This window comes from Chiloscyllium plagiosum, unplaced genomic scaffold (genome assembly GCF_037043375.1).
Source record: "Chiloscyllium plagiosum isolate Xiang-an unplaced genomic scaffold, Cpla_swu_hap1 HiC_scaffold_1, whole genome shotgun sequence".
NCBI lineage: Eukaryota > Metazoa > Chordata > Chondrichthyes > Orectolobiformes > Hemiscylliidae > Chiloscyllium > Chiloscyllium plagiosum.
The window spans coordinates 74,814,600-74,831,435 of record NW_028270139.1 but is presented as its reverse complement, the minus strand read 5'-3'; the positions used below and the strand labels follow the sequence as shown (position 1 = coordinate 74,831,435).

The window sequence follows — 16,836 nt, the reverse complement described above, 5'->3', positions numbered from 1 at the left end:
TCAATATAGAGTTGAATCATCTTAGGGCCTGAGCACCTTCTCCAATGTCCTTACCCCAACCCTGCACTCCAGACCTTGTCATCACGTGGGCTACTAACAGAAACAACTCATTTTCTGCCACTAATGGTCCCCACTAGCAGTTACTAATTTTCCTAAGCTGCCATTACTTTGTCTGCGCAATTGCTGTTCTCTTTCGCTGGAGTCCATCTCTACCTATCGTTTACTTTCTGCAGGCACAAGCTGACGCAGACACAGATTCTTCAGCTACAGTCAGTACTGAAGAAGGGTCACTGGACACAAACGATTATCTCTGCTTTGGTTCCACAGAGGCTGCCAGACCTGAGTTTTTCCAGCAGTTTCTGTTTTTGTCCCTTTTGACAAGCATTTGGCAAGCACGTAAAATGTTATAACATTCACGGCTATGGGCCAAGTGCTGGAAAGTGGGGGTAGTATAGATTTTTGGTGCAGACTCAACATTGGCAATATTGCCTTTCCTTTTTGTCTTGCATTTTCAGCGTTGCAGAAAATAGGTAATGACTGTCTGCCCATAGTAAGCTGTTCCCTGGACCAATATTGATTCCTCAGTCCATTGCGTTTTGTATCAGTATATTGTTGTAGTAAAGTGATTGATCATAGGAACATAAGCTTCTCACTTTTGAAAGAGAGGTAATGAATGTGTAGTGTTGCGATGCTGTCGCTTAGAAAAGATTATTTTGTCCTTGGTTTTTGTCAAGAGAGGTCGTAAAGGCAGAGGTGTCAAAGTGTCTAGTTTGGCTTAGCTGTAGCAGTCGCAAGATGCTTAAGTCCAAGGAAATATTCCATGCTTCAGACAATTCTTGACTGATTTTTCACTCTGAAATCTCTTTGGAATTTGTTCCCTCCTGCCTGTAAGAACCTGTGTTTGAACTTACCTTTTTTGTTACAGGATTGGAACACCTTAGTTAAGTTGCTGTATTGGGTCGGTTAAGTTTTCCAATAGTTAAGTTATTCTATGTTTTCTTTTGTTGGTGTTTCAACGTAGTGTTTCAATAAATTCTGTTTTACTTAGAGCCAAGTGGTTTGACCAGCTGCATCACATCTGGAATATTCACTATGGTCTAGGCTACCTACTTAAAATACTTTGAGGAGCTCTGGCCTAGTCCATAACAGTAGCCTTGCCATTATCAATGTGTCGGCAGCACAATGACCCCTCCAATCAAACTACTCTCTGTCATTATGCTTTTGCATTTTCCAAAAATAATCAAGTGCCAATAGTGCAGATGTTAACTTGATACTACTAATGGTCTCAAGTCCAGCATACAAAAAATATTAATAACTTCAAAAGACTGAAGCAAATGTATTGAACTAGCTTTGTGAAAAAGATACAGATTGATTTATTAATCACTTTAACCTTGGTGGATCAGTTAATGCTAGAATAGATAATGTAGACCTGATTCTTAAGACTCAATCTTTTATATGTTCCTGTTCTTTAACATTTAATACTTCTCACTCAAATATACTTATTGGGAGAAGATTTCATTATTATTAGAAAATTTAAATGTACTTTACATTGCTGGTATTAGATTACTTAGAGTGGAAGCAGGCCCTTCGGCCCAACAAGTCCACACCGATCTGCCGAAGCACAATCAACCCAGACCCATTCCCTTACATTTCACCCCTTCACCTAACACTACGGGCAATTTAGCATGGCCAATTCACCTAACCTGCACATTTTTGGACTGTAGGAAGAAACCGGAGCACCCGGAGGGAACCCACGCAGACACGGGAAGAATGTGCAAACTCCACACAGTCAGTCGCCTGATGCGGGAATTGAACCTGGGTCTCTGGCGCTGTGAGGCAACAGTGCTAACCACTGTGCCACCCACTGTATGCTAGTATGTGAAGTCAGATCTTTTATATGGTATGAGGGAGGAAGGTCATGTGAAGAGTTCCTTACTGCTGTACTGTAATGGTACCATCATTTATTCTAAACTATAAGCCCTTTAAAAGTTGGTCCACATTTATTTTTCTTTTAATCATAGACTTGTTTGATAACTACATGCAACAAGATGCACATGAGTTTCTGAACTACCTGTTGAACACCATCGCTGACATCTTGCAGGAGGAGAAGAAGCAAGAGAAACAAAATGGGAAGTTGAAGAATGGAAATGCAAATGAAATAGAAGAGAACAGCAAGCCTGAACCAACCTGGGTGCATGACATCTTTCAAGGAACACTCACTAATGAGACACGATGCCTGAACTGTGAAACGGTAGGTAAATTTATTTTTTAGATCATTTTGCAGTGTCATATTGGCTGTTTCTCAATACTGCTTCATTCCATGTTGTGGAAGAGGGAGGAGAGAGGTTTTTTTTGTTTGCATTATTTGTCTCCCACCCTGTCTGTATCTTCCTGTGTACTAATTGTAGTCATTTGGTAGTACGGAGCTTGAGTAAACCTGGAAAAAGAAAATAGTGAGTTGACCATTCAGCCCATTGACCCCACTCCACATTTCAACACAATCATGATTGACCCTCTATCTCAGTGCCATATTCTTACTATCTCTGATGACATCTTTAGCTTCTAGAAATGTATTTCCTTCATGAACATATGCAGTGAATTGACTTGCATAGCCTTCTGTAGTTGAGAAGTCCACAGAGCTGCTTCATCACCCTCTGAGTAAAGATATTTCTCCCTGCCTCAGTTCAAAATGGCCTGCTGGGGCCATGACCCCTTGTTCTGGATTCTCTGGTTTGTAAAAATCATCTGTGCATCAAGTCTCCAACTTTTGTCAGAACTTTGTTGCAAATTCCTTTTCATTCTTCCAAACATGAGTGAGTGCAGGCCCAGTTGAACCAACCTCTCCTCCTATGACCAACCTGCCGACCCTGGAGTTGGTCTGATGAATCTTTTTGGCATAGAGAGAATGCAATATTTACTTCTCTCGGATAAGGCGTCAAAAACTGTGCACACCACTCCAGGAATGGCCTCAACAAAACTCTATGCAAGGATGTTATAAGACAATTGTACTCACACCTCTTGCACTAAAGACTAACATACCATTTGCCTTCCTAACTGTTTAACTGTTGCTTTACCTATATGCTTGCTTTCATTGTACAGGAACATAAGGACCCTTTGTACATTAACCCTCCTCTACAGCACAAGTCTCTGCAGTGATACTGGTCATCTTTCTGTTGCAGTGCAAACCATCTATCTTTCCCACAACTGGTCCCAATGTCTTAAGGATCGGAACCCCTCCCTCCTACACCATTTCTCCCGTCGTGTATTCATAAGAACTAGGAGCAGGAGTAGACAATTGAGCCCCTTTGGCCTGCACTATCATCTAATTAGATCATTGCTGATTTCTGTTTCAGCTCCACTCTCCTACATGCTCCCTATATCCCTTTAACCAATTACTAACTGAAATCAGTGTATCTCCTTCTCAAATTTATTCAGTGTCCTGGCATCCATTACACTGAGGGGTAATGAATTCCACAGATGTATGGTTGTTTGAGATAATTCCTCCTCATCTTTGTTTCAAATGCTAAAGCCTTAGCCTAAAACTATGACCTCTTGTTCTGGATTGCCCCGTAAAGAAAACATCAGATTTACATCTATTTCGTCAATCACCTTCAGCACCATGTATACCTGCATTAGATCTCCACTTATTCTTTGAAGTATAGGCCAAACTGCTCAATCTCTCCTCATAAAGCAAGCCTTTTATCTCTGGATGTAATCTAGTGAATCTTCTCTGAATAGCCTTCAGTGGAGTTGCATACTTCCTCAAGTAATAGGACCAAAGCTGTACATAATAAAACAGATGCAGTCTCACCAAGGCCGTGTACAATTGCAGCAACACTTCCCAACTTTTATACTCTTTGTTCAGCAATAAATCCCAAAAATCCATTTGCCCTCCTTATTACCTGCTGTGCTGTCATACTAAATTTTCTGTGACTCGTGCACAAGGATGCCCAGATCCTTCTGCATTGAAATATTTTAAAGTTTCTTTCTATTTAAATAATAAGTTGCCTTGTCATTCTTCCAACCAAAATAGATAACCTCTCATTTATCAACATTAAACTGTCTGCCATATTTTGGCGCATTTATCTAACCTAACCATATCCATTTGTTAACTTCATATTTCTTCATTGAAACTTACTTGCCAATCTGTTTTAGTGTCATTTGCAAAATGTGTCTTTAGTACATTCTATCCTTTCATCCAAGTAATAGTTATACACCACAGAAACAGGCCCAACTTGTCCATGCTGACCAGATTTCCTCAACTAAATTAGTCCCATTTGCCTGCATTTGGCCCATGTCCTTGTAAATCTTTCCTTTCCATGTACCTATTTAAATGTCTTCTAAATGTTAGAATTGTACCCACTTCCTCTGGTTGTGCATTCAATATAGACACTACCGTATGTGTAAAAAAGTTGCACCTCCGGACTCTTTAGGTTGGGGGGAAAGACCTTGGCTATTCACCTTATCTGTACCCCTAGTGATTTTATAAACCTCCATATCAACCCTCAGTGTCCTATGCTCCAGAGAAAGAAGTCCCTGCTTATACAGCCTCTCCTTATAACTCAAACCTTTGAGTCTTGTGAAAATCGTTTTTCTTTTGCAACCTTTCCAGTTTAATAGCATCCTTCCAATAGCAGGGCAACCAGAATTGTACACAGTACTCCAAGCGTGGCCGTACTAGTGTCTTGTACAGCCTGGTTTTACAGAAGGTAAATCGTGTTTGACTAATTTGCCTGCGTTTTTGAAGATGTAACAAGCCACTGATGTTGACTGTAAGTAGTTAATGCCTGAGGACCAAACCTTGTGTACTCCACTAATTACAGCTTACCATCCAGAAACGAGCATTCATACTGACTTCCTGCTTTCTGGTGGTTAGTTAGTCCTCTGTCTCAGCTAATATATTACATCTAATTCCATGTGATCTTGCCTTGTTTATTAACCTTTCATGTGGCAGCTTTCCAAATGCTTCCTGGAAAACCAGATATTGTTGACAGGGCCTCCATTATCCACTTTGCTTGTTACTACTTCTTCAAAGAACTCTGACAAATTAGTCAAACACAATTTACCTTTCGTAAAACCATGCACATTCTGATGGATTGAGTTTTGACTTTCCAGATGTCCCATTATGACTTTCTTAATGCATTCTAACAGTTTCCCACCTTGTATATTCTGTTAGTTCTACTGTCACAAGCATGAAACAGGGCTACTAATCCTGAGATTATGAACTTTTACGATCCTCCTTTTCAATTCATGCTCTTACTCCCTAAATTCTGCTTTTAGGACCTGATCACTTTTTAAAAAATGTTTTTATTAATTAATACCAGTATGTACCATGACCACTTCTCCCCCTTCAGAATGTCCTGCAGCTACACCAAGCCATTCTTGACCCTAGCATGACAGACCCAATGTACTACTGTACATTGAAATACTCCCTGAAATCCTATCTAAGCACACTGTCTGAGGCCAAGTCATCATTCTTGAGAGTGGTGTGCAAAATCTTACACTATACTCTAGCTATGATTTAATCAGCTCATTGTACAGTTTTGCATGACTTACTTGTTTTTGTATTGTACACCTCAACTGCCAGATTCATTTTGATATAATTTTACTTTATACCTGCATAATTTCACAGGTTAGCAGCAAAGATGAAGATTTTCTTGATCTTTCAGTTGACGTCGAGCAGAACACATCAATTACACATTGCCTCAGGTAAATAGTGATCAGATTGGTATCTGAAGAATTGTGTACATAAAATTTGTTTTCTTTTTACACCAAAAATTAGGACTCAAATTGAACTTGCAGTAGCAGGCTTTTTATAAGTTGGGATGGGGCAGGTGCAATTTTCCCTTGTTTGGTCTTACAAGTGTTTCCTTGCAGAAGTAGGATAGACTAATATGAAATTCAAATTTCCCATTCTGAAAGGGGTACCCCTGTTTGACTCTGGTTGGTTCTACTTTTTCTTGTATTTTAATTTCTGTTGCTATAGGTGAATGTTCGCTTTCCTATGAAATAATATATGACCTCAAGTATGGAGCAAGTTGGGATAGCAAGTTTCAGAGTATATAATTCCTATTTCTAAGGTATTCATTGGTAATGGACTTCCTTGTGTTTTACTGATCTCTTCCAATGAAGGACACTAACCATTCTGATAATGCTGATATTTGAGGCTGTAAGCTATTGAATAAGGTTGCTGAAAAGGAATTGTGAGCAATGAATAAAACAGATTAAGTCTCAGAACTCCAACTTTGCTGATGATAGTAAGCTTTGAATTGTAGTGTTGCCTTTTTGACTGTATATAGGTGCAATAAAATTGCATTCGTGAACAAGGAAAAGAGTTGTATAGATCTGCACAATTTTTCAGCTAGCTCCACCTGCAAAATTATTAATGTAAAAAATTTTGAAGTTATCTTTAACACTCCTCCATTTTCTGCCCCTTAATTGGTAATTATTTGCTCAATTAAAAGCTCAGTTGAAATGGGTAGAAATGTTGAATTTCCTGTCCAGAACTTACTTAGGACAGGCAGTAATGTGGTAAGGGTTCAGGAATACCACCACCCTGCTTAATTACATGCCCTTCCCATTGTTATTTATGGAACAAAAGGAGGCTGTTCAGCTCATTAAGTCCATGTTGGCTGCCACGCCCCTCCCCCCATCCAACTCACTCACCACTCTCCTGATACCATATGCAAGCCCCCACATACCCTTGTGTATAAGTGTATGTATAAATATTTGCCATAGAAAAACCTGTGTAGTCCTCTTTGTTTACTTCCTTCAAATGCCTACCCAGTTTTCTTTTGAAATTATTGTTCCTGCTTCCAGGATCCTCGTGGTTGAAAACTTCTGATATATTTCCAGCAACGTTTTGTTTTTATTTCTGTTGTTCAATGTCTGCAGTATTTTTGTAAAATTTTCACAAATAGAATTGTACACGTATTTGATTGTTTCTCTCTCTTTTCCTTTTCCTACATCCTGCTGAAAATGTATTCTAGATACAGTGAGATGAGGCTGGGACTTAATAATAGAATGGATACATTTTTATTTTTCTGTTCCTTCAAATCTCCATAGAAAAATGCTTGACTTGCAGTTGATGTCTTTACTTGGCCCTATTAGATTTTTGTGAAAGGTCAGGATTATGTATGTTCTGTTTCATGCATATGAATCCCATTTCCAGCCTCTTAATGCCAACTGTACAATTTGCAGTATTCTCTCTGAAACAGGAGAACACCATGCTGTTATGTCCATGCCAGCTGGCTGCAAGAACAGTTCAGATAGACCCACTCTAAACTCTGACTCGTTCTACTTCCACTCTTTTTTTTTTCTTTCCCAGCTGATTTGTACTTTGTGCCTTCAGGTTAATCAAATTCTCTTTTGAAAGCCACACTGAATTTGCATCCATTAACTCTCAAGCTGTGCATTCCAGATCATAACATTCATTATATGAATTTTTTCTCATCTCTTCATTGGTTCTTTTGTCACTTGCTTTATATCTGTCTTTTAGTTCTCCGCCTTCGACCAATTTAGTTTTGTTTCTACTCTCTCCAGACCATGCATGATCAAATTTCCACTCAGCATTCTGTCTAAGGTCAATTCTAGTTTCTCTGATTTATCCATATAATTCAAGTCCCTCATCAATAAAATGATCTCCTACTGTTTTACTGCACTGTCTCCAACGCCTTCATGTCCTTCATGAAGCGTGGTGCTGAAGCACTGTTCCATAAAAGTTGTTCTTAACACTTTAATTTTTTAAAATCTATTTGTAGGTCAAGGGTGTTGCTGGTCAGGCAAGCGTTTATTGGCCATCCCTAGTTGCCCTTAAGAAGGTAGTTGTGAACTTCCTTCTTGAACCACTGCAGTCCATGTGTGAAGGCATTGTGCCTGTATTTGTGCCTCAGTGTGGTAACTTGCCAACTTTTTAAAAATAAAGTTATTCGCTGATCTTTCATTTCAAATCCCAAATGTAGTTTTCAGGTTTTTCAATTTCTTCTGTTGTTTGAATCCTCTGGTGTAATCTTCTTTTCTTGGAAAATACAGTTAATTATCATGATTTCTTCAGTGTTTTATTAGCATTACTGCACTGTACATAATATTTTTATAACTTTGATTTGTAGAGATTTCAGCAACACAGAAACACTGTGCAGTGAACACAAGTACTATTGTGAAACATGTTGCAGTAAACAGGAAGCTCAGAAAAGGTGAGCGTATAGCAGGTGTAATATAGCATTGTAACTCATGTGATTTCATGAGATTACATATTCCTTTAATAAGAATTTCTTTTGTTCTGTGGATGGTTTAAAAAGTGATTCAGAAGACAAAACTGCCAAACAAACTAATTTGCTCAGTTTTACTTCATCAATGCCAAGGTATTGATTAGAACAATTGGAAGTATAAATATATTTTGTTTGTTGGTAATGCAAAACCACATCAACAGAAATCAAGAAAACCTGCATTTTCATTTAGTGTTATCACAAACTCTGCATAAAATTATTACTTGGAAGTGCAATGGTTTTTGTGAATGTTACTTTTAAATTTCAGTTTTTACAGTTTTTTTTTGATTCGTGCCATTAATTTGAGATTCGCCTGGAAAAGTAACATGTTAATTGGTGAAATTTTTCCTGTTATTTGCTATATTACTCTGCATTCATTTGCACTATCTTGCTGCAGAGGCTTCATTGATCATCCACTGAAACTGGATTCAAAATTTCTTGTTTTCTGCACTGTAATCATCCACTTTTGTTTGATATGTGAAATTAGTTGTTCATACTTTTAACCACTAAATTAAATTATTATCTTGATTTAATGGCTTTAAAAGACCATCAGACGACAACTAGTATGTTTACATTTTATTGTCTAAATCTTTACATACTAATATTGTCTTTCTTCAACAGAATGTGTGTAAAGAAGCTACCCATGATCCTCGCATTACACTTAAAGCGATTCAAATATATGGAACAATTACATCGATACACAAAACTCTCTTATCGAGTAGTGTTTCCTCTGGAGTTGAGACTGTTTAATACATCAGGCGATGCTATCAATTTGGACCGCATGTACGATCTGGTGGCTGTAGTTGTTCACTGTGGCAGGTTCGTTTTAGGAAAGGTTTTTGACTAACTGCACCTGAGCCAGTTCTTAGAACAACCTTACTCCTGTGAAATAAGGGGAATGGATTTCACTTTTCACTACGGAACAGTATAACATCCTGCTTACTAACTGCACCTTGGTTAGATGTGCGAGTATGTTCATGCAGCTGATGCCACTTCCATGCTGAAAATGATGGGCTCCGAGCCTTGCATAAAGCTCTGTGTCTCAGTGACAGACTCTTCTGTGCTCCTTGGCAGGCTTCCTAATGCAACAAATGTATCGCTGTGCACACTTGTCGCTATTCTTCTGCATTATGTCCCACTAAAGTCCTCATCTGAGTCTGAACCGGAAGTCTCTCCAGAGACATGACATCTGTATTATGCTTGCCTTCTGCCCTGGCTTAGTACTGTTGTGCCAGTCATCTCAATAAGGCAGATCCTATTTTTAATGTATTCTCTTAGACACACGCATGGTCAGTAACAGAGCTGGTAGCTGTGAATATGAAATCAAGTGAATGTACTGTTGTCTTCATTATCTTGTTGGTGTTCTGCACTGCCTGGTCAGGTTGTAGTACTTGGGGATCAGAGAGGAAGAAGGTTATAGTCAGGAGTGGGGATAGTCAGGTGTGTGGTATCACCATCTTGCCAATGGAATATAGGAACAGTAGCTGGTCATTCAGCCCATCAAACTGTCCTGCCATTCGCGATCATGGCTGATCATCTCAAGGCTATTTTTCAAAACACTCACCATATCCTATAATGTCATACATTTACAGAAATCAATGAATTTCTGTCTTGAATGTGCTGAATGTTGACCTTCTGCAGCTTTGTAGGGTAGAGAATTCTAAAGATTCAGCACCCTGTAAATGAAGAAATCTCTTCTCATCATAGTCTTGAATGGCCCATTCCTTTTTCTGAAATTACGTCCCTGTTTCCATAAGACCATAAGACATAGGAGTGGAAGTAAGGCCATTCGGCCCATCGAGTCCACTCCGCCATTCAATCATGGCTGATGCGCATTTCAGCTCCACTTACCAGCGTTCTCCCCGTAGCCCTTAATTCCTCTAGACAACAAGAATCTATCAATCTCGGCCTTGAAGACATTTAGCGTCCCGGCTTCCACTGCACTCCGTGGCAATGAATTCCACAGGCCCACCACTCTCTGGCTGAAGAAATGTCTCCGCATTTCTGTTCTGAAATGACCCCCTCTAATTCTAAGGCTGTGTCCACGGGTCCTAGTCTCCTCGTCTAACGGAAGCAATTTCCTAGCATCCACCTTTTCCAAGCCATGTATTATTTTGTACGTCTCTATTAAGTCTCCACTTAATCTTCTAAACTCCAACGAATACAATCCCAGTATCCTCAGCCGTTCCTCATATGTTAGACCTGTCATTCCAGGGATCATCCGTGTGAATCTCCGCTGGACACGTTCCAGTGCCAGTATGTCCTTCCTGCGGTGTGGGGACCAAAACTGGACACAGTACTCCAAATGGGGCCTAACCAGAGCTTTATAAAGTCTTAGTAGTACATCTCTGCTTTTATATTCCAACCCTCTTGAGATAAGAGACAACATTGCATTCGCTTTCTTAATCACGGACTCAACCTGTATGTTTACCTTTAGAGAATCCTCGACTAGCACTCCCAGATCCCTTTGTGCTTTGGCTTTATTAATTTTCTCACCATTTAGAAAGTAGTCTATGCTTTTATTCTTTTTGCCAAAGTGCAAGACCTCGCACTTGCTCACGTTAAATTCCATGAGCCATTTCCTGGACCACTTTCCCAACCTGTCTAGATCCTTCTGTAGCCTCCCCACTTCCTCAGTACTACCTGCCTGTCCACCTAACTTCGTATCATCGGCAAACTTCGCTAGAATGCCCCCGGTTCCCTCATCCAAATCATTAATATATAATGCGAACAGCTGTGGCCCCAGCACTGAACCCTGCGGGACACCGCTCGTCACCGGCTGCCATTCTGAAAAAGAACCTTTTATCCCAACTCTCTGCCTTCTGTTAGACAGCCAATCCTCAATCCATCCCAGCAGCTCACCTCGAACACCATGGGCCCTCACCTTGCTCAGCAGCCTCCCGTGTGGCACCTTATCAAAGGCCTTTTGAAAGTCTAGATAGACCACATCCACTGGGTTTCCCTGGTCTAACCTACTTGTTACCTCTTCAAAAAATTCCAACAGGTTTGTCAGGCATGACCTCCCTTTACTAAATCCATGTTGACTTGTTCTAATCAGGCTCTGCTCTTCCAAGAATTTAGAAACCTTATCCTTAATGATGGATTCTAGAATTTTAGCAACAACCGAGGTTAAGCTGATTGGCCTATAATTTTCCATCTTTTGCCTTGATCCTTTCTTGAACAAGGGGGTTACAACAGCCATCTTCCAATCATCCGGGACCTTTCCTGACTCCAGTGACTCTTGAAAGATCTCAACCAATGCCTCTGCTATTTCCTCAGCCACCTCTCTCAGAACTCTAGGGTGTATCCCATCGGGGCCAGGAGATTTATCAATTTTAAGACTTTTTAACTTTTCTAGCACTATCTCTTTCGTAATGGCAACCATACTCAACTCAGCCCCGTGACACCCTTTAATTTTTGGGATATTACTCATGTCTTCCACTGTGAAAACTGACGCAAAGTACTTGTTAAGTTCTCCTGCTATTTCCTTATCTCCCATCACTAGGCTTCCTGCATCAGTTTGAAGTGGCCCAATGTCTACTTTTGCCTGTCGTTTGTTTCTTATGTACTGAAAGAAACTTTTACTATTATTTCTAATATTACTGGCTAGCCTACCTTCATATTTGATCCTCTCATTTCTTATTACACTCTTTGTTATCCTCTGTTTGCTTTTGTATCCTTCCCAATGTTCTGATTTCCCACTGTTCTTAGCCACTTTATAGGATCTCTCTTTTTCTTTAATACATTTCCTGACTTCCTTTGTCAGCAAGGTTGTCTAATCCCTCCCCGGTTAATCTTTCTTTTCTTGGGAATGAACCTCCGTACAGTGTCCTCAATTATACCTACAAACTCCTGCCATTTTTGCTCTACTGTCTTCCCGGTTAGCCTCTGCTTCCAGTCATTTTAGTCAGTTCCTCTCTCATGCCCTCATAATTACCTTTATTCAACTGTAACACCATTACATCCGATTTTGCCTTCTCCCTTTCAAACTCCAGACTGAACTCTACCATATTATGGTCGCTACTTCCTAAGGGTTCCCTTACTTTAAGATCTTTTATAGAGTCTGGTTCATTGCAAAGCACTAGGTCCAGAATAGCCTGCTCTCTTGTGGGCTCCATGACAAGCTGTTCCAAAAAGCCATCCTGTAAGCATTCCATGAATTCCCTTTCTTTAGATCCACTAGCAACATTATTTACCCAGTCCACCTGCATATCGAAGTCTCCCATGATCAATGTAACCTTGCCTTTCTGACATGCCTTCTCTATTTCCCGGTACATGTTGCGTCTCTGGTCCTGACCACTGTTAGGAGGTCTATACACAACTCCAATTATGTTTTTTTTGCCTTTGTGGTTCCTCAATTCCACCCACACAGACTCCACATCATCCGACGCTATGTCATTCAATACCATAGATTTAATTTTGTTCTTAACTAACAAGGCAACCCCACCCCCTCTGCCCACCTCTCTGTCTTTTCGATGTTGAAAAACCATGGAGGTTTAACTGCCAGTCCTGACCCCCCTGTAACCAAGTCTCTGTGATGCCTACTACATCATAATCATTCACTATTATCTGTGCCATTAGTTCATCGGCTTTGTTATGAATGCTACGAGCATTCAGGTAAAGTGTCTTAATGCTAACTTCCTTATCATTAGAGATGTTGGAAGTCATATGTCCTAAGTTATCCTTGCTTTTTACTGTATTCTCAGTCTGCCTCAATTTTAAATCCGCCTGGAAACATGCTATCCTGCTGCTTATCTTGCCATTTACCTCCATACTCCGTCGCTTTCACTTTCCCTTCCCCCCAACTCAGAAGTTTAAAGTCCTACTGACCACCCTATTTATCCTCTTCGCTAGAACATTGGTACCTGATCGGTTCAGGTGGAGACCGTCCCAACGGTACAGATCCCCCCTGTTCCAAAACTGATGCCAATGCCCCATGAAGTGGAATCCCTCTTTCCCACACCAATCCCTTAGCCACGTGTTTACTTGCCTAATTTTCTTGTCCCTATGCCAATTGGCACATGGCTCGGGCAGTAATCCGGAGATTATGACCCTTGAGGACCTGTGCTTCAATTTCCTGCCTAGTGCTTCGTAATGCCCAAACAGGTCCTCCACCCTAGTCTTGCCTATGTTGTTGGTACCAACGTGGACCACAACAACTGGATCCTCCCGCTCCAATATCCTTTCAAGCCGGTCGGAGACGTCTCGCACTCTGGCACCGGGCAGGCAACACACCATGCGAGACTCTCGATCCGGCTTGCAAAGGATACTATCTGTCCCCCTAATTATAGAATCCCCTATAACCACTACTTGTCTATTAGCTCCCCCCTCTTGAATGGCCTTCTGCACCATGGTGCCTTGGTCAGTTGGCTCATCCTGTCCTTTTCCTCATCCGAACAGGGAGCAAGAATCTCGTACCTGTTGGACAAGGTCAAGGGCTGAGGCTCCTCCACTCCTGAACTCCGGTTCCCCCTACCTGCCTCACTTACAGTCACACTCTTTTGTGCCTGATCACTAGCTGAATGTGAATTACTTAATCTCCCAGGTGTGACTGCCTCCTGAAACAAAGCATCCAGGTAACTCTCCCCCTCCCGGATGTGCCGCAGTGTTTGAAGCTCAGATTCCAGATCATCAACTCTGATCCGGAGTTCTTCCAGCAACCAACACTTGCTGCAGATGTGGTCACTGCCGTTCACAATGGGATCAGCCAGCTCCCACATCATACAGCAACAGCACATCACCTGCCCAGCCATCTCTGCTTAGTTAGTTAATTACTTACTTTGTACAAGTATGAGTTAGAATACCTTCTGATACCTCTCTGCTATAGTTTTTTTAACCCTAAATAAGGACTTGATGTATACACACACAAAAAAAAGGAAGTAAATTTTTAACTAGTCCCTGGTAAAGAAATAAAAATCCTTACCTTAAAAGAAAAAGCAGAGTAGTTAAGAAGGTTAGAGGAGGAGGGTGGGTGGGAGATACTACAGGTGTAGAATCTCGGGTTTAGCCGCCTTCCTGACTTATATACTCACTTTTCCTTCCCGGCTGCCCCTCTGCTTGCCGTCACTTCCTCTCTCTCTCCACAGAAAGAGCGGGAGCAGCAGAGTAAAAAAAACACACCAGTTTCAAAAGTAACCAGCCCTTTCTACATCCACCTTGTCATGTCCTGTCACAATTTTTGTATGTTTCAATAGATACCTCCCATTCTTCAAAACTCTAGAGAATACAGACCTAGTGTCTTCAATCTCTTCTCAAAAAATAATCCCACTATCTCCAAGATTAATCTGGTGAATTTCTTTTGCACTCCCTCTATGGCAAGTATACCTTTCCTTCGAGAAAGAGACCAAAACTATACAATATATTCTCGATGAGATCTCAAGGGTTTAAAATAAACCTCTTTCCTTCTGTACTTAAATCTTTCTTTCTTGCTTGTTGTACCTCATCACCAGCTTTTAGTGAATGTTGGACAAGAGCACTTAGATTCTCTTGGACACTTGCTCTCACCTCTCCCACTTAGAAAATGTTTTGTGTTTTTCTTTCTACCAAAGTGTCTAATTTCACACTTATTTACATTATATTCCATCTACCATGTTTTAGTCTATTAACTTTGCCTATCCAAATCCTTTTGAAGCCTCCTTCCAACCTCAAAGCTTGCATTCCACCTAGTTTGGTGTTACCAGATTTCGGAGTGTTAGAAATGGTCTCCGCATCTAAATTATTTGAATAGATTGTGAGCATTGGTGGACCCAGCATTGGACCTTGTGATACCCACTAGAAACAGCCTGAGATGTGATGTTTATTCCTTTTCACTCTGCTTTCTGTTTATTAACCAATCCTCAATTGTACTAGTAAATTCCCTCCCACACACCTGTATTAATTTTATTTACTAACCATCTGTTTGAGACTTTATCCAAAGATTTCTGAAAATCCCTCCAAAATCTGATACCCTCCCACCTACAGACATGTCACTTATGTGATCTATTACAGCCTCCGGGTCCACACTAAGGCACAATTCTTTTTCCTCCGAAGAGCTCCCTTGAGGGCTTTTGAGTTTTAGGGGTTACTTTCTCATTCTTCCTAATTTTGTTATTAATTGATGCTTCTGATCCCAGATCTGGAATGCTTTGCTTCGAGTCTCTTCCTCACTTAGTTATCGGACTGTCTCTTGCTTTACCAGTCACAGGTTGTTTCTCTCCTACAGAAAGCAGTAAACATAAAGGGAAGCAGTGCATGATTGGAGAAGCAGCTCCTCCTTTTCCTTCCATGCAGGTTGTGATAATATTCAGGCTAGGGTTGACAAGTGGCAAGTAACATTCATGCCACACAAATGCCAGGCAATGACTTTCTCTGGCAAGAGAGAATACAATCATTGCCCCTTGACATTGAGTGGCATTACCATTTGCTGAATGCCCCACATTCAATGTCATGGGGGAGGGGTTACCATTGACCAGGAACTCCACTGACCAGTCAGAGAGATTGAGAGCAGCTGTAAGAAAGTGTGTTGTAGCCGAGAGGGTGTTTGGTCTGTTTGTAAAGATTGCATTGTAATTTATGTAACCAGTTAGTGTTGCTGGTTGGTATAACCACAGGCTTAGATGAGCACTAGGCTTCAGTGAGTAAGGTGAGAAAGGTTAAGGCAAGGTAAGATTCTTTTTGTTAGTGTAAAGGGGCAGAGATGGCAGTTAGAGCAAAGTTGTGCTTCACCTGCCAGATATGGGAGGCAGGACAAGGACGGGAAGGTAGGGGATCCTTTGATAAGTAGGAAGGTTGTGAATTTAGTCAAAAGGGGGGAAAAAAGAAGCATTTGTAAGGTTTAGGAAGCTAAAATCAGACAAATTCCATGAGAAATATAAAAAAAAATCAGGAAAGTGCTCAAGCAGGGAATTGGAGCAAGAAGGGGCCATGAAATGATCTTAGCAAGTAGTGGTGAAGAGAATCCCAAGGCATTCTGTACATATATTAAAAATGGGATAACTAGGGAGAAGGTAGGACCACTTGAGGATAAAGGAGGGAGCTTGTGCTTGGAGGTAGAGGATGTTGGCAAGGTCCAAAATGAGTACTTTGCATTAGTATTCACCAGGAGAAGGTTTTAGAGGATAGTGAGATTTGTATGGAGCATTCAAATATGCTAGAGCATTTTGAAACCAAGAAAGAAGTAGTACTGGATCTCTCGAAGAGCATTAGGTTGGATAAATACCCAGGGCCTGATGGGATCCACCCCAGGTTATTGACAAGCAAGAGAGGAAGTGACTAGGGCCTTGACCAAGATCTTGATATCCTCGTTAGCCACTGGAGAGGTTCCAGAGGACTGGTAAGTACTTAGTGCTCCTCTGTTCAAGAAGGGAAATAGGGAAAATCCTGAAAACTATAGACTGGTGAGTCTCATAGTGGTTGGGAAGCTATGGGAGAAAATTCTGACGGGTAAGTTTTACATGCATTTGGAAAAGCTGGCCTAATTAGGGACAGTCAGCATGGCTTTGTAGGGATAGGTTATGCCTTGCAAGATTGGGTTTTTTGAGGTGGTGATAAAAGTGATCAATGAGGGTACAACAGTGGATGTTGTCTATATGGA

At 40.8% G+C, this 16,836-nt stretch overlaps 1 protein-coding gene across 4 annotated transcripts in view; it reads left to right on the top strand.

Annotated features, from left to right (window-relative positions):
• The window catches only part of usp46 (ubiquitin specific peptidase 46), a 105,171-nt gene that overhangs the window by 65,593 nt on the left and 22,742 nt on the right, over positions 1–16,836 (top strand). For all 4 annotated transcript variants that reach the window (XM_043691085.2, XM_043691067.2, XM_043691053.2 and 1 more), the window contains 4 exons: positions 2,022–2,251; positions 5,633–5,709; positions 8,109–8,192; positions 8,886–9,083. In XM_043691085.2, the coding sequence (XP_043547020.1) occupies positions 2,022–2,251; positions 5,633–5,709; positions 8,109–8,192; positions 8,886–9,083 (589 nt within the window). The remainder of the gene's footprint in view (positions 1–2,021; positions 2,252–5,632; positions 5,710–8,108; positions 8,193–8,885; positions 9,084–16,836) is intronic.